The sequence below is a fragment of the Hyaena hyaena genome, unplaced genomic scaffold, assembly GCF_003009895.1.
Source record: "Hyaena hyaena isolate Hyena2069 unplaced genomic scaffold, ASM300989v1 scaffold_760, whole genome shotgun sequence".
In the NCBI taxonomy this organism is placed as follows: domain Eukaryota; kingdom Metazoa; phylum Chordata; class Mammalia; order Carnivora; family Hyaenidae; genus Hyaena; species Hyaena hyaena.
This window is the reverse complement of record NW_024081391.1, coordinates 778,299-805,538: the sequence shown is the minus strand read 5'-3', so window position 1 is coordinate 805,538 and position 27,240 is coordinate 778,299. Positions and strand designations below refer to the sequence as shown.

Genomic DNA, 27,240 nt, shown 5'->3' with positions numbered 1-27,240 from the left:
TCCTGGCTTTGTGTTTGGGATCCCTCTCCTTGCCCAAGATCTCTGGCCCTCCCCTCCCCTTCTGTCTCTGATCTCCTTGCCTGTCGGCCTCCCGGGGCCGTTACTCTTCTGCGGGGGGCCTCCCACCTCCCCCAGTCCCACACTCCCTGGGCACCTGCCCTCAGGAGCCCTCCTCCCTTTAGAGAACACGCAGCTCCGACTCCTCCTTGGCCCCTCCCCCTGCCCTGCTCACCTTTAATTGAGATGCTAATGAGGCTTCTGTCGCTTCCATCCCAGCCTGGCGGGCGGGCTCCCTGGCTGGGCCACTGCACCTGTCAGGTGAGGGGGAGGAGAGGCTGGGCTGCCAGATTCAACTGGAAAGGAACCAGTCCCAGTCCAGCCACAGCCTGGGAGCTGGGAGCAGGAGGCAGTCCAGACCTCCTGGAGCCTTGCAGTCCCTGGGACAGACACAGCCCAGGGCCAGGGCTGGAGACGGAGGAGGGGGCCGCTCAGACCGAGAGGGAGCAAGACCGGGAGGAAGAGGAAGAGACGCAGGACCAGGGAGCCTGGCACCCAGACAGGAGGCAGGCAAGGAAGACGAGAGCTGAGAAAGAGACTCAAAGAGAAGCAGAAAGCAGGAGAGAGAGACAGAGAGGAGCTGGGACACAGAGGTCCTGGAGGAAGGAGACTAAAGATTGACTAAGCAGGGCAGACTGACAGCTGAGGAGTCAGAAAGGGAGGTGCTGGGACTGAACCCCCAGGTGGCTTCTCCGGCAAGCCCAGCTGCAGGTCTCCTGGCCCGGACTCCAGCAGGTCAGCCGGCTCCTGGGACGGTGGAGGGAGGGAGGGGCAGAAAAGATTGGGCTCAGGGCAGGGCGGGATGCGGGCCTGGCCAGGAGCAGCCTCACTCCAGGTCCAGGAGTGAGGCCCCAGAGCCCAGAACTCAGCCCTGACCCTGGCCCTTCACAACCCCCCAAGGCTCATGAAAGGAGAGCGGCGTGAGGAGCAGGGGCTGGGCCCCGAGCCTGCGGCCCCCCCGCAGCCCAAAGAGGAGGAGGAGGCCTTGATCGAGTTCCACCGCTCCTACCGAGACCTCTTCCAGTTCTTCTGCAACAACACCACCATCCACGGCGCCATCCGTCTGGTGTGCTCCCAGCACAACCGCATGAAGACGGCCTTCTGGGCTGTGCTCTGGCTCTGCGCCTTCGGCATGATGTACTGGCAGTTCGGCCAGCTGTTTGGGGAGTACTTCAGCTACCCCGTCAGCCTCAACATCAACCTCCACTCGGACAAGCTTGTCTTCCCCGCCGTCACCATCTGCACCCTCAATCCCTACAGGTCAGTCAACCCCTCCATCACCTCCTGGACACGTGGAAGGGTGCGACAGAGGGTGCAGGGGCGGACCCGCAGACCCAAGGGTAGGAGGTGCTTCTCCTGTCCCTAGGTGGACCTCTCTCTGGGCTAGATAGGGAGCCCCTGACTCAATGGGCTCTGCCTCTGTCCATCCGAGCGGCTCTGCTGAGGGGGCCCTCCAAGCACCCCCAGCTTATCCAGAGTGTGGTCGTTGGAATTCCCTTCCTCCTCCCACAAGTGGGAGGGCTTACAGATGAAGTGAGATACAGGTAACTCCAAAGAGCAGGGTAGAGATCATTCCCATCCCTTCCCTGGAGCAAGAGTGAAGAACAAGTCCTCCTCCACCTCGAGAGAAGAATCTAATGGATCTAATGGAGAGGCGAAGCCCTTAGCAGGTGCTGTGGCGGTAGGTGGTGGAAGCTGGGGCGGGGGGGGGGGTGCTGGGCCCTAGGATGTTGGTCTCGGTGTAGAAGGGGAGTTTATTTTGGAGAAATCAAGGTGGGGGCTGGTGTCAAAGCAGTCTGAGAGCCTTGAGGCTGAGGGTAAGTCAGGAGACCAGGACAGAAAGCAAACCCCCTTCCCCTGTCCAGCTGTTCCCTCCAAGACCTGGGTGACCCCTGCTGGGCTGTGCACATCACCAGCCCAGGTGCCTGACTTTTAAGTGCTTGGGTGTGTCCTGAAGTTTTGGGTTTCATCTTTGCTCTTGGCCAGCTTTTCTTCTAGAAGCCAGTGGGGATGGTAACCATGGAGAAGAAAGGAGGGCACAGCTTGGTGTTGACACACACCTCGTATTTGTATTTAGTCAGTCATGCAACACGTTGGGAACACCTGGAGCGCGCCCGACACCATGCTAGGCATCTGGCAAATGGGTTCATTAATGATTCATTCAATCTTCACTGAAGGCCAGGCACTTTGCTAGGTTCTGGGGACAGAAAGATAAAATAAGATGGAGGAGACAGGCAGCACAGATAACAGCAGGACGCTGTGGTCTCCAAGAGTCAGTCTCTGCCTTCAGGGAGTGTAAGATTTGTGAGTGCCTACAGGTGTGATTGCGAGAGAGAGAGAGAGAGAGAGAGAGAGAGAGAGTATGTGGGCAAACATTGGCTATAGGTGTGATTATGGATGATGGAGATTGGTCGCATATTAAGGATGGAGAACCCCCATGTGTGCTATCATGTCCAAAGGTGTGTTATGGATTAAAAAGGGTTGGGGTGTCCCGTGCCGCAGAGAAAACACTGCCAGCCATTTCATGGATTAGCCTCCGTGTGCTGTCAAGTGAAGGGCCCATTTCCTAAGAAGCTGCTTCATGCATCAGCCACTGCTAAGTACTCTGTGGCAACCACGTGAGGCGGGGACTATTGTAATCCCTGTTTTACATCGGAGGAAACCGAGGCAAAGGCAGACAAGTTGTAAGATCACAGAGATAGTGACGGAGCTGGGGCTCACCCTCTGTCTCATCACAAACCCCTGCCTTTCTTAATATCCAAGATGTGGGACACGGAATAAGTGAAGTTTGTAATCAGAGGTCGACGTCTCATTTCCCAGCTCTCCTTTTCCCGCTCAGCCTCATTTCTCTTCGTTGGTGCCGGTGGGCTTTACTCTACCCTGATCTTTCCCCCACTTATTTCTCTTCACCTCCTTGGGCCATGGTGGAGGGGCTGAGCCAGCAGGGTGGGGAAGGCGGGCAGGCAGGGAGGACCACAGGCTGGGTAGTAGGCTCCCAATAAATATTTGTGCTTGAAAGACATGGGTGGGAGATGGAGAGCAAAGGGCTAAATCTGTTGAGGCGTGCTGAGGGCAGGGTCATGGACAGTCTAGGAAAAAGCCCCAGGGAATGAAACCAGAGCCCCTGCCTCTGAGGCCTGCAGGCTGGGTGACAGGTGTCCACAGACAGGTGTCCACAGAAAGAATCTCTCCTGCATGACCAGCAGCCACAGGACTTAGCAGGAAGAGAGCCCCCAGGAAGGGAGGGGAGTCAAGGAATGGTGCTGAGCACCTGGTACATGCTCACCCCTGTGCTGGATGCTGTATAGGGACTATCTCGTTTAATTTTGACAAGTCCGTGGAGGTGGACATAGTTGTTATTTCCATTTGGAAGTGGGGGCGAAATAATTTGAGCAAGGTCACACAGCACATAATAAAGAAATAGCAACAATAATAGCGAGCACTTCTATAGTCCTTAATGTGCGCCAGATACATTACATTTTATATGAAGTTATTTAATTCTCACAACAGACTTCTGAAGTAGGTACCAGTATCACTCCCGTTTTATGGAAGAGGAGACTGAGGCCAAGAGAGGTTAAATAACCAGCCCAAGTTCACACCACCACACAGGTGGTGAAACTGGGATTCAAAAGTCACCCACTCCACCTAGTAGCCAGTGCCTCTCGGGTTAGCAGCTGAGTCGCAAACCAAGTGTGTTTGATTTCAAAGCCCTTTCTCCCTCTACGAAGGTGCCACAGGATTGCCGGCTGCTGGAGGGGGGCTGCTGGGGGAGAGCAGCGGTAAGATGAGGGGTACTTGTCAGGAGTGGAGGAGAGAGGGATGCAGGGCTCTTGGCTCCTGTTCAAGGAGAGAGGTAGGGGTGGGTGGAGAGGTTAACACAGCCTGGTAGGTGGTGACCCGAGGGTGAATCACAGGGGCTGGCTTGCGGCAAGCAAGCAGATGAGTGATTCCTACTCAAGCAGCAGGGAGGAGGTGCAAATCAGTGGACAGGATATACCAGCTGGTGAGATAACAGGAATGAGGCAAAGTCAGACCAGGGATGCCCAGGGCTGGCAGCCGGATGTCCGTGGCCAGCAGAGGCAGAGACATTCTGGGCTGCCTGGAAACTTCTAAGACAGGCTACAGGGGCCACACTAAGCAAGGAAGTGCTAAGAATCCACTGTGAAGGGTCAGCCACTGCAGTCCCTTTCTTTGTGGTCAACAAAGGGCTTTTTTCATCCAGGAGAGAGGGCCAGTCTTATCCACATCCAGAAAACAGAGCCCAAGAACATATTTTTCATGTAGTCCTGGGAGGGACTGAGGTTGGACCTAAGGAAGAGCTCAAGATTCTGAAACATCAAAGAAGGTCATGGAATCCCTTCCCAAGATGGCAGAGCAGAGGCATGGCACAGGAGTCGGGTGAGGTGAGGGGCGATTCCCTAAAGAGAGAGGCTGCAGGGACTTTTTTTTTTTTTTTAAATCTGAGATTGAGAGTGAGAGAGAGAGAGAGAATGGGAATGTGTGTAAGTGGGGGAGAAGGGAGAGTCAGAGGGAGAGAGAATCTTAAATAGGCTCCACGATCAGCACGGAGGCCAACATGGGCTTTTATCCCAGGATTCTGGGATCATGACCTGAGCCAAAATCAAGAATCAGACTTTCAAGCCACAGAGCCACCCAGGCGCCCCTGAGCCTAACTCTGCAAGGTGGGGAAAGCAGGCTCTGTGGAGGCAGGTCTGGCAGGGACAGAAAGCCCAGACTCGTAGAACTGCCCACTTTGGCCCCAGTGCTGGGTTCCTTCTCCTGTTGGGACCCTCCCCACCTCTGTAGCACCTGTTGTTAGACAGTTCTTCCTTGGGGCGCCTGGGTGGCTCAGTCGGGTAAGCGTCTGACTCCATTTTGGCTCAGGTCATGGTCTCATGGTTCATGGGTTTGAGCCCCACATTGGGCTCCATGCTGACAGCACAGAGCCTGCTTGGGATTCTCTCTCTTCCCTTCCCCTCCTCGCTCTGTCTGTCTTTCTCTCAAAATAAATAAATAAATAAATAAATAAATAAATAAATAAATAAAAACTTAAAAAAAAAAAAAAAGAAAGACAGTTCTTCCCTAGGTGAAGCTGCAGCTGACCTCACTGTAACTTCTAGCCTCTGCTCCTGGTTTTGTGTCTTTGACCCAGCCCTAAAGACATGTGCTTCTTCACCCAACGGCCACCAGTTCACGTGCGCCAATGACAGCAGCATCTGAGGCGTAGCTTGCAAAATCCACAATGGAATTCGGATCCTCCTAATGAGCCTGTTAGATAAGGAAAGAGATACCTCCCCTGAGTCAGATGAGAAAACGGAGGCTCTGAGAACCTCCAGGCTTTGCAAAGGTCACCCAGCTGTTATGTGGAGGAGTTCAAATTGGAATCTGGTCTTAAGTTCTACTTTTTTAAGACCACAAAGTCACATGGCAGATAAGTGGCAGATAAGTGCAGATAAGTGGCAGATAAGTGGCAGTGCTCCTGTGTTTCCTCAGCCTGCTCTTCTCCAATAACAGTACTGATAATAAAACAATAGCAGTAATTGTACGGTGTCTACTCTGTCAAGTATTTTTCTCAGTACTTTTCCTGTATCAACTCACTTCACTCCCGTAATAACCCTATGCCACAAGGACTATTTAAAACATAGATTTATTTAAGTAATCTCTACACCCGACATGGGACTCGAACTCACAACCCAAAGATGAAGAATCACATGCTCCTCCGACTGAGTCAGCTGGGCGGCCCTGCAAGGACTATTAATAGTCCCATTTTATAGATGATGAAGCAGAGGCACAGAGGATAAGTAATTTCTCCAAGGCAAGCCATCAATTTTTTAAAATGTTTACTTATTTTTGAGTGAAAAAGAGTGTGAGTGTGCAAGCGGGGGAGGGGCAGAGAGACAGGGAGACAGAAAATCTGAAGCAGGCTCCCAGCTGTCAGCAGAGCCCCAGACGAGGGCTCGAGCTCAACTCATGCATAGTGAGATCATGACCTGAGCGGAAGTCTGAGGCCTAACCTACTGAGCCACCCAGGCGCCCTTCCAAGGCAAACTATCTAAACGGTGGGCAAGGCTCAGATATATACCTGGAGGGCTGATTAGAACTTACTTCCTGCAACTTTTCTTTGGATGAAACGGTTTCTAGAGCCGTTTACCACCCTGGCTGTTCATCCTTGGAACAAGCATTAGTTTGTGAACATCTATTGCTCTGAAATGTTGCAGCCAGGACTGAATGGAACAGGTAACCTGAGAACTCAGAACTGACGCTAGAGAGGCTGACTCTGCCTTGGGAGTGGAGGGCTCAGGGCTGAGGGGCTGCTTGAAGGCACCTGCCTGTGATCACCGTGTTGTGCAGGATGAGCTCACAGAGGCCGTGTGTGGAAGGCTGTGAACACACAGCCCCCAGGGAGGCAAGTTGCAGGTGCTAAGAGGGGATGGAGAATGAGGCTGAGGGAGGGGGTCAAAGAAAGGGAGGTCAAGGCTTCTAGGTGGTCCTTAGAGGAAGGAGGGAGCTGGGTAGGTCTCCAGATACACACTCGTAGGGGAGGAAGCTGGTGAGTTTCCAGTGCCCAGATCTGCCTAGTGCTTCTGGAAGGCTCGCTGAGAATGCTCTACTAGGGTCCTCTGGGGGCGCTGGGGAGGGGGGAATGAAAGCCTGGGCAAATTCCAGGCTGCTCTGTGAGAAGGGCTCTTCTGTAAGGGGGCCACTGAAGGGGAAGGGGAGGGAGGAGATGCACAGAGGAAGACAGCAGGGCTATCAGCCCTTCAAGCTCTTAGTATTCCTCCTCCTGCTAGTCTGTCCTGAGCAGAGAAGAGAGGATGGAGGGCAGATGGCTCACTGCAGGGAAAGGAGATTTTGCTGCCCATTCTCAAGGGCCTCTGAGCCCGGAGGCGGACGTAGTGGAAAAAGCAGGGACCATGAAGTCAGACAGGCCTGGATTCAAATCTTGACTCCAGTACTTCCTGGCTGAGGGGCCTTGGAGAAGTTGCCCAGTTGGCGGTCCTCGGTTTCCTCAACTGTAAAGCGGAGCAGTAACGCCTGCCTGATTGAGTTGTGCGCGGGTTTACCCACCCTCCAATGTCATATGTCTGCCAGAGCAGATGGGAGTGGGGGTAGGGACCGTGACTCATGTAGGAAGTCAAGGTTAGGGCTGAGCTGTCTTGCCGAAGCTCCAAATGTGTAGTCTTTCTTCCCTCCCCAGCCCCGGCCTCCTCTTCCAGGGCCCTCCTGCTTGCAGGATAAGATCTGATGTTATTAGTGTGGTTGACTCAGTGGTCAGTTTTCTTAGTTCTAGGTGTCAGCTGAAGGGGAGGGAGAGATTTCTGAAGGGGTGCCATGGCAATACTTCTCTCTTCCTTAAGAGCCCCACACCAAAAGGAAAGTCGACCTTGGGGAGGGAGGGTGTTTTGTATGGAGCCTGGCCTCTTCTGGAGGTGGGGGTTGGGTCTCATCAGAGGCCTCTCCGGAAGAGGCAGGAAGGAGCTGAATATGAGGGAGGCCACTGAGGGGAGAGCTGGCTTAGGGACAGCTTGGGGCTCTGTGGGGACGAGCCGCGTGGCTAGAGAAGGTGACAGCCCTGAGTCTATGATGCGGATGAGGGAGGTGTACAAGGCAGAAGGAGGGCACAGACGGACTTGAGACATATAGGAGCGTGTGCAAAGGGAGGCTCAGCCAGAGATGTGGTGGCTCAGGTGGAAATAACTCCAGCCAAGGTGGGAGACCTGGATTCTTCCTATGTGACCAGGTTGAGTTTCTTGGGCTTTGGGCTCCTGTCCACATCTTCCTGATATTCAGTGGCCTCTTCATTTTATGCCACTGAATATTTTCTCATTTAACCCTCTAAGAGCTTCACGTGGTGTGATCTAGTGTTGTGCCCATTTTACAGATGAGGAAACTGAGGCTGGATTCAGGAAGGTTGACGTACTTACCAACATTCCCCCTGCTAGACGTGTTTGGCTGGAATGCCAGGACCCACAGCCAGTTAATTCTGGCTCCAGTGCTCTTTCTGGGGCAGCTTGCCCACCTCCTAAAATAGCCAGAGCTAGCCAGGGACAGAGCAGAGAACAGTGTGATGGATACAGTGCTTTTCTGATCTGGTTCCTGGCTGTGTGACCTAGAACAAGTCACCTGCTTCAGGTTTTTCACCTGTAAAAAGTATTAGCTAACAGTGGCCGATAGTTTTCTGAATTACACTGAAGATTAAATGAATGTTCATTCTAATACCACAGGGCCTGCCTCATAGAAAGTGCTAAATAAATACTAGCTATCACTGCCATTCTTTTAATTACCAACAAGTAATCACAAACAAGTCTCTTGGAATGTCAAACACACACTTTGGACCTGGGCTACATTTTCTGAGGGCATGAGGGGCGCTGGAGCTGATGCCTATGGCCCAGCCAGCCAGACTTTATGAAGGAAAGAGAAACAGAGGCAAGTGGCGTAGACAGTGAGCGTATGGCTTAGAGGCTGGTTAATGTAGCTGCACATTAGGGCCCCTGGGGTTCTTGTAAAACAACCTTGTTTAGGGCCCCCCCACCAACATTCCCAGTAAACACCAATCTCTGGCAGGCCCTCACCCCTCCACCCTGCCCCAGGTATGTGACTTTTTCTTTAACTGAGGTATAATTTACATACAATAAAATGCACAAACTTTTTTTTTTTATGTTTATTTTTGAGAGAGAGAGAGAGAGAGAGGACACGAGAGGGGAAGGGGCAGAGAGCAAGGGAGACACAGAATCTGAAGCAGGCTCCAGGCTCTGAGCTAGCTGTCAGCACAGAGCCCGAGCGGGGCTCAAACTCAAATGGTAAGATCATGACTTGAGCTGAAGTCAGACGCTTAACTGACTGAGCCACCCAGGCGCCCCTAAAATTCACAAATCTTAAGCCCTCACTGAAGTTTGATAATCAAGATACTGAACATTTCCATTGCACAGTGACTCTCTGAAGCCCGTTCCTCTCTCTCTCCTCCCCCTCCCCCTCCAGGGTCATTCTCCGACTCCTATATCACCATCAATTAGTTTGACCTGTCCTCAGACTTCACACAATGTGAATTTTTTTTTTTTTTGGCACGCGTCTGGCTCAACTTACTCATTTTACTGAACTAAATGTTTCTGAAATTCTCCCATGCTTTTTGCCTGTATCGGCCCCCTCTTATTGCTGAGTGATATTGATGAACATTTGGGTGGTTTCAAGCTTTTTGGCAATTATGAATAAAAGTGCTATGAACATTCACGTACATGTCTTTATGTTTTCATTGTGCTGAGTAAAGAGCTAGGAGTGGAATTGGGTAAAATATCCAGAAGTGAAATTGCTGGGTCATAAAGTAGATGCATGTTTATGAGAAGCGACCAAATGGCCCTCCAAATCTACTGTGCCATTTGACGCTCCCACCAGCTGCAACCCCAGCTGTTCTCCAATCCCACCATTTGACACTGTTGAATGTCTTTTACTTTTTTGGTCTTTCTAATGGGTGTTAAGTGGTAACCTCATTATCATTTTTTAGAAGTTTGCCTTTTTTTAAATGGTATTTTTTGTTGTTGAAGTAGAGGTGAAGTATATTATTCTATTAGTTTCAGGTACACACCACAGTGAATTGCTCATGATGGTTTTAATTTGCATTTCCCTGAGGACTAATTATGTTAAGCACCTTTTCCTGTGTTTAGTGACCGTGTATATCTTTTGGTGCATTTTTTTTACTTTTGTTGTTTTTTGTTGTTTTGTTTTGTTTTTGGTTCATTTAAAAACAAACCGTCTTGGTTTTTGTGTCTTTGTTTTTTTCATTTTATTTGAGAGAGAGAGAGAGCAGGAGGAGAGGAGAGGGGCAGAGGGAGAGAGAGAGAATCCTCAGCAGGCTCCATGTTCCACACGGAGGGGAGGGCTGAGGGGAGGGCCAACATGGGCCTGACTCAGGGCTTGATCTCATGACCCTGGGATCATGACCTGAGCCAAAACCCAGAGGCAGTCGCTCAACCCCAACTGAGCCACCCAGGCACCCCTAAACAACCTGTCTTTTTATTGCCAATTTGTAAGAAGTCTTTGTATTTTGGCATAGTTCTTCCTTAGATACTTTTTATTGCAAAAAATGTTTGCCTACCTCAAGGTCATGAAGATATCTTTGGTGTTTTCCTCTAGAATCTTTCTGGTTCTGAATTTTATCTTTAGGTCTATGATCCAAATTGGCTTAATTTTTGTGTAGAAACTGAGGTGGAGGTTGAGTTTCCTTTTTTTCCCCTTTCTCAATACAGAATACAATACAAATACAATACATACTCTGTTTAAAAAAATTATTTTCGGGGCGCCTGGGTGGCTCAGTCGGTTAAGCGTCCGACTTTAGCTCAGGTCATGATCTCATGGTTCGTGGGTTCAAGCCCCACACGGGTTCTGTGCTCACAGCTCAGAGCCTAGAGCCTATTTCAGATTCTGTGTCTCCCTCTCTCTCTGCCCCTCCCCCACTCCTGCTCTGTCTCTCTCTGTCTCAAAAATAAATTTAAAAAAATTTAAAAAGTTATTTTCCCCATTGGCGTTTTGGTCAAAACTCAGTTGATGTATACATTTGAGTTTATATCTGGACTTTATTCCATCAATTTACTGTCTATCTTTACATAAGCATTTCACTGTTTTTGATGACGGTGGCTTTATAGTGAGTTTGAAGTCAGAAGGAACTAAGTACTTCAATTTTGCTCTTTTCCAAAATTGTTTTGAGGGGCACCTGTGTGGCTCAGTGAGAAGAACATGTGACTCAGGGTCATCAGTTCAAGCCCCATGTTGGGTGTAGAGATTACTTAAAAATAAATAAACTTAAAAACAAAATCGCTTTAATCACTTTACATTCTTTACATTTCCACATACACCTTAAATCAGCCCATCAGTTTCTTTGAAATGTCTGTTGAGAGGGATTGTGTTGAATCCAAAGGCCAATTTGGGATACATCCTGACCAGGAACTCTGTAGAGAACTCGGGTTAACTCTCTATTTTGGTCTTTGAGTTCTCTCAGCATGATTTTCAGTGTAAAGCTCTTGCCTCGCTTTCATTAAATTTATTCCTGGTATTTGATGTTGTTTATGCTATTTAATATGGTGATTTGATTTTCCATCGTTTTGTTGCTATAATGTAGAAATACAATTAATTTTTTTGTACATTGGTTTCTTCTCCTACAACCTTGTTGAATTTATTAGTTCTAGGTGTATTTGTTTTGTTTTGGTATCTATTCTATCCCTAAGGCACTTCTACTATGGGCTTGCATGACGGAGATGGTAACAGCGCCTGTGCTGAGAAGGAATGTGATTTTTTTTTTAATGTTTTATTTATTTCTAGGAGAGAGAGAGAGAGAGAGAGACAGCGTGAGCAGGGGAGGGTCAGAGAGAGAGGGAGTCACAGACTGAAACAGGCTCCAGGCTCTGAGCTGGCAGTCAGCACAGAGCCCGACGCAGGGCTTGAACCCACGAACCGCAAGATCATGACCCAAGCGAAAGTCGGACGCTTAACCGACTAAGCCACCCAGGCGCCCCAAGAATGTGATGATTTATACTGGACAGCGTTTAACTTATGGTGTTTGGGCCCCACCCATCTCACTAAAACTGAGTCTTTGATGGGGAGGGGCCATGTGCAGCGTCTGTAGTTTTAAAGTTTCTGGGGAAATTCTAGGAGTGCAGTTAAGTACCCCCAATTTAGAAGGTGCTAGGCAGCAGACAGAGCCAAAGGCCACCCGCGCCAGAGGAGGCCTGGGGGGGTTGACTCGCACGCCGGGTCGGAGGGAGCTTGTGGGCGAAGGCCGCGGCCACACCCTCTCCGTCTTGGAAAAGGGCAGAAGAGTTCCGGGTTCCCTTCGCGGCCAGGGCGAGTGGGAGGACAGCGCCTCACCGACAGGCGCCCCCGCCTCTCCCTTCTGATAAACCGGCCTAATAAATGCCGTCACCGCCGGGGCTCACAGTCTCCTCCACTACCCCCGCGGAACACCTGTCTCCACCCTCACGTCCCCATCCCTCCGAGAGGGCCCTGGGGACACCAGAGCTATTCCCTGCAGGCTTTTCCAGGATGAACCGACCTCCCGGTTTCGGCGAGGAAACTGAGGCCCGGAAGGGCCAGGGACCCGTGCGAGGCCGCGCCCCAAGTCCTACATTCTTCCCATCGCCCCTTCCAGGTACACACAAATTAAAGAGGAGCTGGAGGAGTTGGACCGCATCACAGAGCAGACGCTCTACGACCTGTACAAATACAACTCCTCGAGCACCCTGGGGACCCACCCCCGCGGTCGTCGCGACCTGCGGGAGACCTGGCCGCACCCGCTGCAGCGCCTTGGGGCCCCAGCCCCGCCCCCCGGGGCTCGCGGAGTCCGCAGCGCCGCCTCCAGCGTGCGGGACAATAACCCCCAAGTGAACAGGAAGGACTGGAAGATCGGCTTCCAGTTGGTAAGGCCCCGCCCCCGGAGGCCCCGCCCCCGGCCCTCGGGTCCCGCCCACGCCCCGCTGCGCTCCCTTTCCGGACCCCGCCTCTGTTGCCTAGCGACGGGAGGCGGGACCTCGTCGGCTTGCTGGCAAAATAACTAATAACGTTTCTCCGAACGCCAGTTTGTGGGGGTCTCCTTACTGGGACCCCTGTGGGAGGGTTTGCGCTTCCGGAAGTCAAGTCTGTTGTGGAAAAAGCACCTTTGTGAATCGGCAGCCCCCCACTGGTGGGGACTCACTGGTGGGGACTCCGCTGGGACCCTCCTGCGTGGCAGGGAACTGGGGCTCTGCCTGCCTGGGACAGAGAATAAAGAATCAATAAAATGAGAGACTTAAAAAATTGTTTTAATAAAAAACAAAAGGGAGAGTAAGTGGGAGTGGGAGAGGAGCAGAGGGAAGAAGAAAGAGAGGCCCCCTTTGGGGAGCGTGGACCCGGCGACCAGGAGACCTGGGTTCCGGTCTTCGCTCAGTCGCTAGGGCAAAGCTCTGGATTCCTCCGTCTTACCGTCAGTAGTGGGGTGACGGACCCATGCTCCGCCCTCTCGCAGGGGCTGTAGAAATGCCCCACAAGGTGTGTACAGCTCCTGATCTCCTTAGCCAACTGCTCCCGTCAGCTTAGGCACTCCGGGTTCCTGTTCCTCCCCACTCCTGGCTCCCCACCCATCATCAGTCCTCAGAATCCCGGACAACTCATTCCTTGACCTTAGCCTGCCCTGCAGCCTGTCCCCTGCTGATGACCCTCTGACACTCTGTGGTCTCTGTTTAGTGCAACCAGAACAAATCGGACTGCTTCTACCAGACATACTCGTCAGGGGTGGATGCGGTGAGGGAGTGGTACCGTTTCCACTACATCAACATTCTTTCTCGGCTGCGGGACACTTCTCCAGCCTCGGAGGAGGACATGCTGGACAACTTCATCTTCGCCTGCCGCTTCAACCAGGCCTCCTGCAATCAGGCGTGAGTCCCTGCTCTCCACCGGGTCTCCTTTCTGAAGCCCTTTCTGAAGCCAGTCTGAGGCTCATACGGGCAGCACCCAGGGAGGAGGGGAAGCACTGACCTCAGGTCCAAACTTCTGCCCCATGGATTATCCTGCTGGGTCTGAGTGAGGCCACCTAATAGGAATGCCCTGGGAAGGCTGGAGTTGAGGTCTGGCTTTGAGAATCCAATGGTTCATGAATCCATGAATCCATGAATCCATGGTTCATCTTTCGAAGGTCCCTTTGTCAACTAGCACCAAACTCAAAAGGGCCTGGAAGGTCATCTTCTCAGATAAGGTGGAGGTTTGGAGGAAAACAGCCTCAGTTGAATGAGGGGGGTGAAACTGAGCCCCTGCTCTGGCTCTGGAACTTTCCGGCCAGGTGACTCTGGGCATTTCATATCACTCTTCAGAGCCCATTTCTTTGTAAAATACGGGGAAAATGAGATTCATTCAGTGTGCATTCAGACAAATTCTTTTTACTGTGTGGGCTCTGTGTCAGTCACTGTTCTAGGCACTTGGGACACATCAAACAGGGCCATGTAGATAATTCGTGCCCTTCTGGCACTTTTACTCAAGTGATGGAGATGTTGATCACACCCACCTCCATGAGATAAGCATGAGGGCATTTTGTAAACTGCAGTGAAAAATGGGTCTCCTTGCTCTTGAACGCAAATAGGCAAATGTGACTTGCCCTAGGCCACCAGGTTAGCCCTAGCTAAGGTTCCTTCCCACTCAACTGTACTGCCCGCCAGGCATTCCCTCTGCTATAACTTCAGTCATGATGTCCTTGCAAAGAGGTCATGGCAGCTGGCAGTTCTGAGGCTGCAGCCTCTGGCTCCTCCTACCCCATCCCTCCCCTCCCCTCCTCTCCTACTTCTGCTTCTTGGCTTTCACCTTTTCAGGCACCACCTCCCTGCCTCTGCTGAGGAAGGGTGCTAAGGCAGCCTCTCAGTTCTCTCGGGACCCTTCCCTCCCAGGTCTCGGCAGAAGACAGCAGGGCCAGGTGTCACCTGCCTCTGCCCTGCCTCACCTGGCGCACACATGCGGGTGGCACAGGATTTTGTTCTTGTCTCTAGTCTTCTTGTTTGTTTGAAGACAGGAGCTACCTGCTGGGAAGTGAGACAGTAGCAGTGCCTGAGCCCCAGTGATCTCACCCTGCCACTGAGTGTCTCTAATTGTCACCTTCCCACCGGCCCTCTTGCTTTGCCAGTCCCATGCTCCTACCTCCCCATCACCGGAAAGTCCATCGTTCATCTCAGTCTTGACAGTTAGGTCACTTCCTTAGCTCAGAGCCTCATCATTTCTCACCCAGGTTTTTTTTTAATTTATTTCTGAGAGAGAGAGAGACAGCATGAGCAGGGGAGGGGCAGAGAGAGAGGGAGACACAGAATCTGAAGCAGGCTCCAGGCTCTGAGCTGTCAGCACAGAGCCCGACGTGGGGCTCGAACCCACGAACCGTGAGATCATGACCTGAGCCGAAGTCGGACACTTCACTGACTGAGCCACCCAGGCGCCCCACACCGTGTTATTATAATCCCTTCACCTCCTATTATCTTTCTGCCGCCAAAGCCTCTCCGTATTCTGCAACCCTTCAGGTTAGTCCTGCTTAAAATCCTCTACTGTCTCCCGTGGCCTCCAGAACCAAGTTGAAGCTCCTTATCATGGTTCTCTCATCCCTCTCCTCCCCTATGTTACCCTTCTCCTTCTCTGTGATCTTTTCGCCAATAACAGCTTGATTGAGATACAATTCTCACACCACAAAAGTCACCCTTATACATGTATACCATTCAGTGATTTTTAGTATACTCAGGATTGTGCAAGCCCTATCTAATTTTAGGATATTTTCCTCACCACTAAAAGAAACCCTACACCTCCTAGCAATCACTCCCGATTCCCTCCCCTCCTCCAAGCCCTGGAAACCAGGAATCTACTGTCCATCTACATGGGTTGCCTATCGCAGGCATTTCAGAGAAATGGAATCTTACACTATGTGACCTTTGTTCCTGGCTTCTTTCACTTAGCTTCATGTTTTCAAGGCTCATCCATGTTGCAGCATGTATCAGAACTTCATTCGTTTTATGGTTGGGTAATATTCCATTGTATGGATATCCCACATTTGATTTATCTATTCCTCAGTTGATAGACATTTGGGTTGTTTCCACTTCTTGGCTATTACGAATAATGTTAAGAATATTCTTGTGCAAGTTTTTGTAGGGATGTATGTTTTTATTTCTCTTAGGTATATACCTGTGAGTGGAATTGCTGGGTCATGTGGTAATTCTATATTTTGAGCAACTGTCAGATGGTTTTCCAAGTAGTTGTGCCATTTTGCATTCCCCCGGCAGTATATGAGGGTTCTAAATTCTCCTCAGCCTCCGCTGGTTACTGTCTTTTTCACTTTAGCCATCTTAACAGATGCCTGTAACATTAATAGCAAATGTATACAGTTCTTACTAAGTGCTAGACACTGTTCCAACTATAATTTCATCCTCACAACACCCTTGTGAGGTAAGTCCTGTTCTTATCCCCATTTTACAGAGGAGGAAATTACAGCATGAAGAGATTAAGTAACGTGGTTGGTCCCACAGCTAGTGCTTGTTAAAGCTAGGGTTCAAGTATGGGTAGTTTCGTTCTGGAGTCTGTGTTCTTAACCATCACGTTATATTGCTTCTCATATATTCTCCTACACATACATAAGTGGTTGTGTCTCATTTCACCTCTTTTTTTCCTAAGCTCTGTTTTAAAGATCCATCCGTGTTGTTGCATTTAATTGCTTGATTCTACCTGCTATGTCGCGTTCGTGGTGTGCGTGCATCACATTGTACCTGGCTGTCCCCTCCCCTGCTTCAGGACGGGCCTCTGTTCACTTCTGTAGCATCTTCTCCCATCCTTCCCTGAATCCAGCCTTAGCGCTGGAAACGCTGGCTTCCTAGCACTTCTGTGTGTCCACCAGTATTTCATATCTCTAGGCCTTTGTTCTTCAAGACCCATAGAATATTCCAGATCATCTAGTTCCAGCCTCCTCATTTTACAGGTGAGAATAAGCTTAGAAAAAATGACTTGCTCAGGGCCATCCCACCAGAACCCTGCTCCCACTCATCTCTGCCCTGGCCCCTGACCTTCCTCCGCTCAGCTGCATGCTCACCACTGCTCTCGCTGTCTCCTCTAACTCTGTTCCCGTCCCTTCTCCATTCGACCACTGTTTATTAACGATCTCCTGGAGGGCCCTACATGTCAAGAACTATGCAGTTAACCCAGAGATGATACAGAGGTGAAGGAGACGTGACTCCTGTCCTCAAGGAGATCACAGTCCAAATGGGGAACTAAGATTTAGATACGTGAGAAGCTAGGGATGCTGCCAAAGTCTTCATAATGCAACACAGTGACACAAGAGAGTTCACAAGGCCAGTGAGGTCAGGTGGCCTGGGAGGGAGGAGACTGTGCTTGAAGTCTCAAGTTTGTCGTCACTGTTTGTGTGACCTTGGGCAGCTACTTGAGCTCTCTGAGCTCAGCTTCCTCTTCTGTGACGTGGGGATGATGCCCTCACAGGCTGTTGGTTGGAGTGGCTGAGGGAACATGGGGAAAGCTTCTAGCGCATAGTAGATGATCAGGAAACAAAGGTCACTGAAAGTCCTGCTCTCTCTGGCTCCCCTGCCCCCACTTTCCTTTCTGACCCTGCCTTTTCTCTATCCTGGATAGGAATTACTCCCACTTTCACCACCCAATATATGGGAACTGCTACACTTTCAATGGCAAGAACAACTCTAACCTCTGGATGTCTTCCATGCCTGGGATCAAAAATGGTGAGCAAGTCCTCGCTTCTGCCATCCCTGTGTGTCAGCACTTCTTGCGGCCCTGCCCACCCACATTTACCCACCCTGTGCTCATGTCCTAGAGGTCCAGTGTGCCTCTGGGCCTCCCCACAACATGCCCGTCTCCATCCTGGAAGGAGTCCTCTCTGTTCTTTGTCCCCCGTGGGCGCCACCAAGTCCTCTCCAGGTGTTACAGGAATCTTGTCCCAGTTCTCCCTGTCCACTCCTGAATCCAGCCCAGGAGCTTCCTGGCCTTGCTCTCTGTGGAGCATTAGAAACCAGGCGTGTGGAAGGGGGGTTTCCGTCCCCCAATACTTCTCCAAGACCTCCCCCGCTCTGCTCCCTCTGCACCCCCAGGTCTGTCCCTGACGCTGCGCACAGAGCAGAATGACTTCATCCCGCTGCTGTCCACAGTGACCGGGGCCAGGGTAATGGTGCACGGGCAAGACGAGCCTGCCTTCATGGACGATGGCGGCTTTAACTTGAGGCCTGGTGTGGAGACCTCTATCAGCATGAGGAAGGCAAGGGAGCTGCCTGGGAGGCTGGGGAGGAGAGCCGCAGGTTGGAGCCAGCAGGGGAGGTGACTGGGCAGCCAGAAGGCTGTAGAGGGAGATCATGTGGGGTGGGTCTGAGGCAGGGGGAAGTCTTCAGGAGCCGAGTTAGGGGCGAGGGGCTGGCAGAGTAGGGACCTGAGGAGGGACCTTGGGTGAGGGTGCTGAGAAGGGCTCAGGACGTGCTTGCTCCGGGGACTGCTCTGGAGCCAGCGACCTTGAAAGTAGCACCTGGATGGACGTTGGGGGCCGCTGGGGGCATGTTTCGAAATGGCAAGGCAGACAGGAGAGGCTGGTCCAGTGCACGATACAAACCGCCTGGACCTGAGGGAAGACGGAGAATTCAGGAAGAGGCCTGGCCACTTGCTCTGACCTCTGACCTCTGACTTCTCTGTGTGTATGGGGTTTGCAGGAAGCCCTGGACAGACTTGGGGGCAACTATGGTGACTGTACGAAGAATGGCAGCGACGTCCCCGTGGAGAACCTTTATCTTACCAAGTATACACAGCAGGTGAGACCAGCCTGTTTCCACGGCAACCACCTCCTGGGCCTGCGGTGTTGGTCAGTCCAAGCTGGAGGGCTGTGTGTGTGAGGGGGGGGAGGGGCAGGTGGAAAGATGGTGCAGGCCCGGTGAAGAGCATTGTTCATCCCCCCTTCCCTGCCTCTTCTGGGCTGTGTGTGGGGAGGGCAGGCCCGAACCCCCTGTCCCTTCTCCCCCAGGTGTGTATCCACTCCTGCTTCCAGGACAGCATGATCAAGGAATGTGGTTGTGCCTACATCTTCTATCCGTTGCCTAAGAACGCGGAGTTCTGTGACTACAGGAAGCATAACTCCTGGGGTGAGACCGCAGGGAGCCCCTGGCCAGCCCCTCTGCTCCAGGACTCTCCCCTCTCAGACCCTCTGTGACCCTCATTCTCCCTCTGTCCTGCACTCCAGCGCTTAGACTCACCTCGCTGTTTCCTCTCACTCTGTCTCTCCCCTCTCTCCGCTTCCTCCCTCCCAGCTTCTCTCTCTGGGTTTTGGCTTCTGTGTGTTTATAGAGAACGGCCCCATTTAAAAATAACTTGCAGCAGAAGGAAGGAAGAGCACGTGAGGAAAATCTCCCTCGCTGGCTCGCTTGCTCCACACTCTGCCTGTAGCTTCCCTGTCTCACACACAGCTCACCAGGTGCAGGAAGAAAATACTAGAAGTTATATGTATCTATCTCGTTCCCCAACATCTTCCGTTTTGTATGTTTTATAGCGTACCTAATGGTTCAATGCTATTGTAGCAGGTATGTAATTTACAAATCAAATACATATGTTGGAATTGCTTATTTAAGACCTTTTTACCTACAGGAAGGCACAATCAAAAAAGTCTGGAGGGCACAGAGATCTCCTTTCTAATCCTGGATTAGGAGTAGACAAATGCATGTTCCTTTCCACTATAGCTGAGTTATGCCGCATGGAGGATCTGTGCTAGGAAGCTGAGAGAGAAAGGAAATCCCTAATGAGAAACTGGAAAGTTCAGGGTTGGCAATCCTGGTACACAGGCTCTTCTTACCTGGCACGGGCCACCGGTCCTCCTGAGGGTCCTCTTATCCAGGCTCCCCCTGGGCCCAGCTCTCCCCCTGCTGGTGGCCACTGCTGGAGGAGATGAGCCTCCGCACCTCTGAAGGGACGGGCAGACCCCAGAGGTTAGTGTCTGCCTTTCTGGGTTCCGTCCCTGTGGATCTTTCTGCCTCCTCCCTTCAGCTGTCTCCCCTGCTCGGTACTTGGTTACTTGGTTCCCGTCTCTCCCACCTTAGGTCAGAGCGCGTCCGAGCTGGAGGGGAGCTCAGGATCCCAGGGGGAAGACGTGATGTCATTTCTGAGGACAAGGACGGTGTGCAGAGCAGGGACTCCCTGCCCCTTCCTCCCCGCTGCCCCCAAACAATGATTTCTAAGTGCTTGTGAGTTTGAGGATCTGTAAGAGGAAAATAACAATGCTGCTTGCTGGAGAAGCCGTGGGGATGGGGAGAGGAACAGTCTGCTCTTTCCCAGAGGGAGGGGCCCAGCTGCCCCCCACATTTCACTGTTCCAGACCCCCAGCCCTGGTAGATAGAGGGATTTGGGTCAGAAAAGGAGAAGGACTTCTGGACCACTGAAAGTAGCAAGAATGACACTAGAACTTACTTAGAACTTGGCAAACAGGGGAGAGGGGAGATCCGTAGACTCATCCCCTCCCTCCCCCACCCCTGTTTCTTTTTAGGTAACAACTTTATTGAGATCATGTCTATCCCATTCAGTATAGTTTTAGTTTTCAGTATAGTCACCGAGCTGTGCAGAAGTGGCCACAGTCAAGTTTAGAACGTTTCCTTTGCTCCAAAAAGAAACTTCTTACCCATTAGCACTCTCTGAGCTCCCCATTCCCTGCACCCGCAACCCCCTACTTTACCCCCAGAATTGACTAATCTACTTTCTGTCTCTACAGATTGCCTTATTCTGGGCATATCATATAAATGGGATCATATCATATGTGGTCCTTTGTGACTCACTTCTTGTTTTTAGCACAGCATTTTCTTTTCTTTTTAGCACCGTATTTTCAAAGTTCATCCACCTTGTAGCATTGATCAGTACTTCGTTTTTATGGCTGAATAATATTCCATTGTACAGATATGTCACATGGGTTTATCCATTCATAAGTCGTGGACATTTGGGTTGTTTCTATTTCCTGTTTCCATTTTGTGTATGAACGTTTGTTTTCAGTTCTCTTGTGTATATACCTAGTAGTGGAGTCTCTAGGTCATATCATAACTCTGTGCTTAACATTTTGAGGAACTGCCAGACTCTTCCGAAGTGGCCACACCATTTTACATTCCCAGCAGCAATATAGGAGCATCCTAGTTTCTTCACCTCCTCACCAATACTTATTTATTTGTTTATTTTGAATAGCCGTCCTCGTGGGTGTGAAGTGCATCTCATTGTTCTTACATAACAACTGTTCCCAGTTTTCTTTTTGACTTTTATTTTATTTTGTATTTGAGAGAGAGAGAAAGAGCATGAGAGAATATGAGTAGGGGAAAGGGGCAGAGGGAGAGAGAGAGGGAAAAAAGTGGGGGTCAATCCCATACCCTGGGATCATGGCCTGAGCCATCAGTCAAGAGCTGGATGTTCAATTGACTAACCACCCAGGCACCCCTCTTTTTGAATTTTAGATTTTTGTCCATATCCTGCTCATCTTTTCATAGATGAATCCTGGGCTGATTTTGTTTTTTCTGGTTTTCTTCCTTACTTAGCTTAATTTTTTAAATTAATGTTTTTAACGTTTTTATTTATTATTGAGAGACAGAGGGAGACTCAGCATGAGCATGGGAGAGGCAAAGAGAGGGGGAGACACAGAATCTGAAGGAGGCTCCAGGCTCTGAGCTGTCAGCACAGAGCCCAATGCGAGGCTTGAACTCACAAACAGCAAGATCATGGTCTGAGCCGAAGCTGGATGCTTAACCGACTGAGCCAACGGGCACCCCCACTTAGCTTAATATTTTAAACATTTTTTGGTGTTGCCACTCAGGAGACATCACTGTAATGCTACTTATGATGTGTGATATGCTACATATTTTGGGAGACCTCTTGGGTCTGGGGTGGAGAAGGTTGAGGTGCCCTAGGAAAATGGGCATCTCCTTGCACCCACAGGTTACTGTTACTATAAGCTCCAGGATGCCTTTTCCTCAGACCGCCTGGGGTGTTTCACCAAGTGCCGGAAGCCCTGCAGGTGAGTGTCCCCTTCCCCTGGGACACTAGCTGGGCACCCACTTGACTGGGTGGGAGAAGCCCCATCACTGAGCTCCTTTCTCCATCCCCAGTGTGACCAGCTACCAGCTCTCTGCTGGTTACTCACGATGGCCCTCAGTGACATCCCAGGTAATGTGGGGAAGGGGAGGGGTAGGAGGGAGAGGGGACGCGGGCACTTGTGCATGTGTGTGCGTGTGTGTAACACTGTGGTCTTTTCTGGGTGTATGTGTACGGATACCCCTGCCCCCCGACCCTATACGCCTGAAGAGTATGAGGTGACCCCATTGACACCCCCATTCTTTTCCAGGACTGGATCTTCCAGATGCTATCCCGACAGAACAATTACACCATCAACAACAAAAGGTCAGTCCCACCCTGACCCACCTGGGGAGAGGAATCCTTGGGAGGGAAAACCCAATCTGGGAAGAGGACGAGATCAGAGGAGGGTGTTTATGAGAAGTGAACCCATTGCCATTTCTTCCTCCTCTCTCCCTAACTCCAAAGGAATGGGGTTGCCAAACTCAACATCTTCTTCAAGGAGCTGAAGTACAAAACCAATTCTGAGTCTCCCTCTGTCACGGTATGTCCCTACTGAGCCTGCAATTCTCTTGGAGACCTTAGTGGGTGTCTGTCAGGGAAAACGAGGGGCTGCCTCTGTGGGACCAGAGGGCCCGGGCCTTGAAGGCAGAGACCAAGGAAAGGGGGGGGCAAAGGTCAGGTTGCAAAAGTTGGAAGAAGGGGAACTTGACTGGTGGATGAAGTCTCTGGGTGTGGTGGGAGGGAAGGGTGCTCCAGGTAGGTAAGACTAAGACAGAAGGGGTTCAGGGGGCCACCAGGAGGTTGAGAGGGGTGGGTAAGGACTTCGGGGAGGAAGGGACGGGGCTCTCCTTCCGGAGCCCAGCAGGGCCCCCTGCCCCAGGAGTCAGTGTACCTTTCTCCCTCACAGATGGTCACCCTCCTGTCCAATCTGGGCAGCCAGTGGAGCCTGTGGTTCGGCTCCTCGGTGCTGTCTGTGGTGGAGATGGCTGAGCTCATCTTTGACCTCCTGGTCATCACATTCCTCATGCTGCTCCGGAGGTTCCGAAGTCGATACTGGTCTCCAGGTCGAGGGGGCAGGGGTGCCCAGGAGGTGGCCTCCACTCCAGCTTCCTCCCTCCCCTCCCATTTCTGCCCCTACTCCACATCCCCGCCAGGCCCTGCTACCTCCCCAGCCTTGATGGCCCCTCCGCCTGCCTATGCCACTCTGGGTCCCTGCCCATCTCCATCCAACTTGGTGGGGGCCAGCCCCTCTGCCTATACTTGGGGGGAGCCCTGAGAGGGAAGGAAAGTGCCCTCCCCTCCCAAGGCAGGCGCTTCCCCTGGTGGGAGGGGACCAGGCTTGGCAGGATTAAAGAATGTCTTGGGACTTCCTCTCGAGCTGCCTAACTGCCTTTGGTGTGGGGGAGGGAAGCAGGATGGATAAGGGGCTACAGAAATTGCCCAGGAAACAGGAGCCAGGGAATCTGCCTAGCATTGCCCTGGCTTCTGTCCTGTACCCTCTGGTCCTGCCTCTAGAAGACTCTGATTTCCCTACCTGACTGCCAACAAATCTCCTTTTCCTTGGGATCAGCCAAGTCAAACTTGGAGCTCAGACAAGGAACCTTCCTAGGAAACCACTGGCGACCGGAAACAAAACACAAGCAAGGGCACACAGAGCCATGCACAGGTTTCCTACCCAAAGATGACTGAAGCCAACCCCGGGCTTGGCCACACTGCTTTCCAGTGACACAGACATTTGCTCCTCTTCTTGAACTTGAGTGGGGAACCCCACCCAAAAGCCCCCTTTGTTAGTTCTTGGGCAATTCCCCTTCCCAGGGTAGGGGCCAGAACAGACCAATGTAGTAAAGGCTTAGCCATTCCTAGTTGGCTCCAGGCTTCTTCCAGCCTCATCTAGCCTGTATCCCCATGGAGCCATATCCCAATGCCTCTGTGTCCTTCATGCCTCTGCATATTTGCTCAAACTATTTCCTTGGCCTACAAGCTTTCCACACCATCTGGAGAACTCCTATGTATCTCTTAGGACCCTATTCAGACACCACTACTTCTGGGAAGCCTTCTGCCTCTTCTTATCTGCCCCGGATTTGATCACTTCCCTCTCCGCTGGACTCCCATAGCACACCATAACGTCTCTTGGGGTGCCGATGTTGCATTATACCTTCTTGTTCATTTGTGTCTGCCTCCCCAGCTAGACTGTGAGCTCCTTGTGGTCAGGAACTGAATCTTGTTCATTTATGTATCCTCAGGGTCTAGCCCAGTGTCCCGCTTGGAGCAAGTAGGCAGGTGCTCAATAAATATTTGTTGCATAAAGAATGTCTGGAGGGCTGTGTGGGGGTATGGAGTGGATGCAAGTCCCTGGGTCACTGCCCAGGCCCCAGACTTCCAGACCCCTTGGCTTCGCTATGGAAGGGTCCATTCTTCAGGGGCACTGGCAGAAACAAACTTTGCTGCCAGCTCCTTCACGGGCGTAGCTGAGCATGTGCTAGGTGCCCATCACCATGTTAAGGAGAAGTCATGGTGCTGCTCTCCTTGGGAGACCTACTGGCCAGTGCTTGGGATGACTCACCCTTGTCCACTGTCTAGACTTCCTTTTCTCCCTAACTTTACTTACCAGCATCAGTAATCCTCCTCTGTGATCACTGAGTGCTACCTTCTACCTAGCTGTAAGATAACACCCTCACCTGCCCACCTCCCCATCAACTGCCCAGTAGTGGGGGTGGCATGGGAGGATGAGACTCAGGGCGGCTTCTTCCGGAACCTCAAAGCCTGCTATGTTCTATTCTCTCATTGTTGCAGAGAGCAGCATCAGGAATCCCTTCTGCTTTCAATATAGATAAACTGAGAGATGTGTGAGTGGAACCCCAGTTTTTAGAACACTGGCTCCTTTCTCTAGCATCAGACCTGGAATCCAGAAGTTATTCTTCCTTGTCGTCTTTGGGGACACTTTCCTTGCTGCCTAGGTCTTACCTTCCTCGGTTACAATCTCCCTGTCCTGAGGGGCCATGGGAACCTTGGGGAAAGAGCGGGAGATAGTGAAGGGAGTGGAGAGGTAGGAAAGGTTGTGATCAGGAACTGACGCGAGAACTTCTGACTTCCCTTTCCTAGACTCAAGCTGATGAGGGGAAAATGGTGGTGTCACAACAGTCTCCTCTGTCAGAGCCCCTTTGCTCTCTGCCACAGCCCAGCCTAGGCCTTGCCCCTTCCCGTTCCCAGCCCCTCTCCCCTGGCAGATGAAGCTGGCTCCATTATGGATGAGGGCAATTAGCTCCTCTGTCCCCCACACCCCTACTAACCATGCTGGAATTTCCTTATCTCCATCCCTTATCTATGTACATACCCCTGAACAAGGTTTAGGAGTTAGAATTGATGTCAGAGAAGAAAGGCTTTAGGTTGCCTCCTTTTCCTTATAGAGTAGGTTAGCAGGTGACGTGATTTGCCCAAGTTCATGATTCTCACAGACCCAGCCTGGAGCCCAGTCTCCTGCTATGACTCACCCTATCTCCCTGCCACACATGGAATTGAATGGCAGGGCTGGGGCTAGAACCCATGTCACCTTGACTTGGAGTCCAGTGCCCTTGTGATCACTCTGTGCTGCTGTGGGAGTATGTGTGACCTGTGATGGGGAGGGGTCTCCGCTCTTCTTTCTTCATCCATTGCTCCATAAGCCATAACAGCCAATTCCATCATCCCCTCTGCTATTTTTCCATCTCCATTTCCTCCGTCACCATTATTTCTTTTTGCCCTAGAGAGGTTATGGCTACATTCTCACCTCCTCTATCCTCCATGAGATTAGTTAGCCTTTCATACTTCTTTTCTAAAAGTTTTTATTTATTTTTTTACTAAAATATATATATATATACCCAACATAGGACTTGAACTCATGACCTGGAGATCAAGAGTTGCACGCTCTTCCTACTGAGCCAACCCAGCCTTTCATATTCCTACCAACACCCATCCCTCACCATTTTTAAAAAAAATGTTTACTTATTTTTGAGACACACAGAGAGACAGAGAAGGAGTAGGGGAGGAGCAGAGAGAGAGGGAGACACAGAATCTGAAGCAGGCTCCAGGGTCTGAGCTGTCAGCACAGAGCCCAACACAGGGCTTGAACCCACAAACCATGAGATCATGACCTGAGCTGAAGTCAGTTGCTTAACCATCTGAGCCACCCAGGTGCCCCAAACCATTTTTTTAAAACAGAATTTTATTGAACAATTTAATACCACATTTTTCAAAATTTAAAGTAAATACACATTTATCCTAAACAATGAAAGAAACTCTCTTTTTGTGCCAGGCTACATATAATGTTAAAAAAATTTTTTTTTAACTTTTACTTAGTTTTGAGACAGAGAGGATGAGCTGGGGAGGGGCAGAGAGAGAGGGAGAAACAGAATCTGAAATAGGCTCCAGGCTCTGAGCTGTCAGCACAGAGCCCGATGCGGGGCTCAAACCCACGGGCCGTGAGATCATGACCTGAGCCAAAGTTGGACATCTATCCGACTGAACCATCCAGGCGCCCCACATATAATGGCTTTGACAGTTGACACAGACTATTAAAAATTCCTTGTAACACTAAGAATTAGGACATTAAAGTTATTAATTGTGCAACTCTTTTTTTTAAATTTAAAAATTGTTTATTTTTGACAGAGAGACAGAGTGTGAGTGGGGGAGAGGCAGAGAGAGAGGGAGACACAGAATCTGAAGCAGAGCTGTTAGCACAGAGCCTGATACGGGGCTCGAACTCACAAACCGTGAGATGGTGACCTGAGCCAAGTCTACTGCTTAACCAACTGAGCTACTCAGGCGCCCCTAATTGTGCAACTCTTAACATTGCTACCACTTACTGAATGCTTAATATATGGTAAACACTTCCTTCTCCAGAAGCTGGAGAATGGAGTGGAGTGAAGTCAGCCAGAGAGAGGTGGGAGACATCTGAGTTCCATTCTCATCTACAGATGCCCTGCTCTTGGGCTCAAAGAGGGGAGGCCAGGGAGAGCCAGGGAGTGTGGAGTCTAAGGTGTGGGGTCAGCTGGTAGATCAAGGGGAAAGGGAACCAGGAGCTCTGATTCCAAGCCAGAAAGACCTTGGACCTCACCCCTGCAGTCTCCCTGCATTTCTAGCAACCTCAGCAGATGGAGGACCTCAGGCCTGAAAGGGGTATAGTGAAAGTCATTGTGCCTACAGGATATTTGGGTGAACCTTGTACCCTTGCTGTGGGATTCATCTGGGAGATATCCTGCACAAATGGGGTGGCATGAAATACCCAGAGTCAGAGTGTGGTGTCTGACTCAAGGGGACAGATAGAAAAGTGGCAATGTGTCTATCATAGCAAAATGGGACCTTGGACTGAAGCTGGGGCTCGGGGGTTTCAGCTGGCTGTGCAGAGAACATGCCATGTGTGTCCCCAGATTTTCTTATCTATAAAACAAGAGGCTGCAGTAGATTATGTCTAAGGTCAGTCTGGATTAATGTATCAGAGTATTTGGGAAAGGGGCACTGAGAATATACTGGTAATACCTGATCAAATATCTGTGATTTCCAAAGCATTTTCACGAATAATGATCTCATCAAGCCTCATGACAGCATTTTCCCCACGTAGGTGGGCTAGGCATC

The 27,240-nt window shown here is 50.9% G+C and overlaps 1 protein-coding gene across 1 annotated transcript; it reads left to right on the top strand.

Moving 5' to 3' along the window:
* The first annotated feature begins 957 nt into the window (after window positions 1–957).
* SCNN1A (sodium channel epithelial 1 subunit alpha) lies at window positions 958–23,935 on the top strand. Its single transcript, XM_039218396.1, has 12 exons — window positions 958–1,317; window positions 12,194–12,461; window positions 13,264–13,454; window positions 17,176–17,279; window positions 17,646–17,809; window positions 18,252–18,350; window positions 18,560–18,677; window positions 21,493–21,571; window positions 21,663–21,720; window positions 21,899–21,954; window positions 22,096–22,171; window positions 22,538–23,935. Exons 1-12 carry the CDS (start codon window positions 962–964, stop codon window positions 22,904–22,906), a joined length of 1,938 nt encoding a protein of 645 aa, XP_039074327.1. The 5' UTR covers window positions 958–961; the 3' UTR covers window positions 22,907–23,935.
* The last annotated feature ends 3,305 nt before the right edge of the window (window positions 23,936–27,240 follow it).

What these genes read in the sequence shown, in the direction of transcription:
- SCNN1A (XM_039218396.1), top strand. Translation starts at nt 962, where the DNA reads ATGAAAGGAGAGCGGCGTGAGGAGCAGGGGCTGGGCCCCGAGCCTGCG. An exon ending in CCTCTATCAGCATGAGGAAG is followed by an intron (nt 17,810 to 18,251) that starts GCAAGGGAGCTG and finishes TGGGGTTTGCAG; the next exon opens with GAAGCCCTGGACAGACTTGG. An exon ending in GGCCCTCAGTGACATCCCAG is followed by an intron (nt 21,721 to 21,898) that starts GTAATGTGGGGA and finishes ATTCTTTTCCAG; the next exon opens with GACTGGATCTTCCAGATGCT.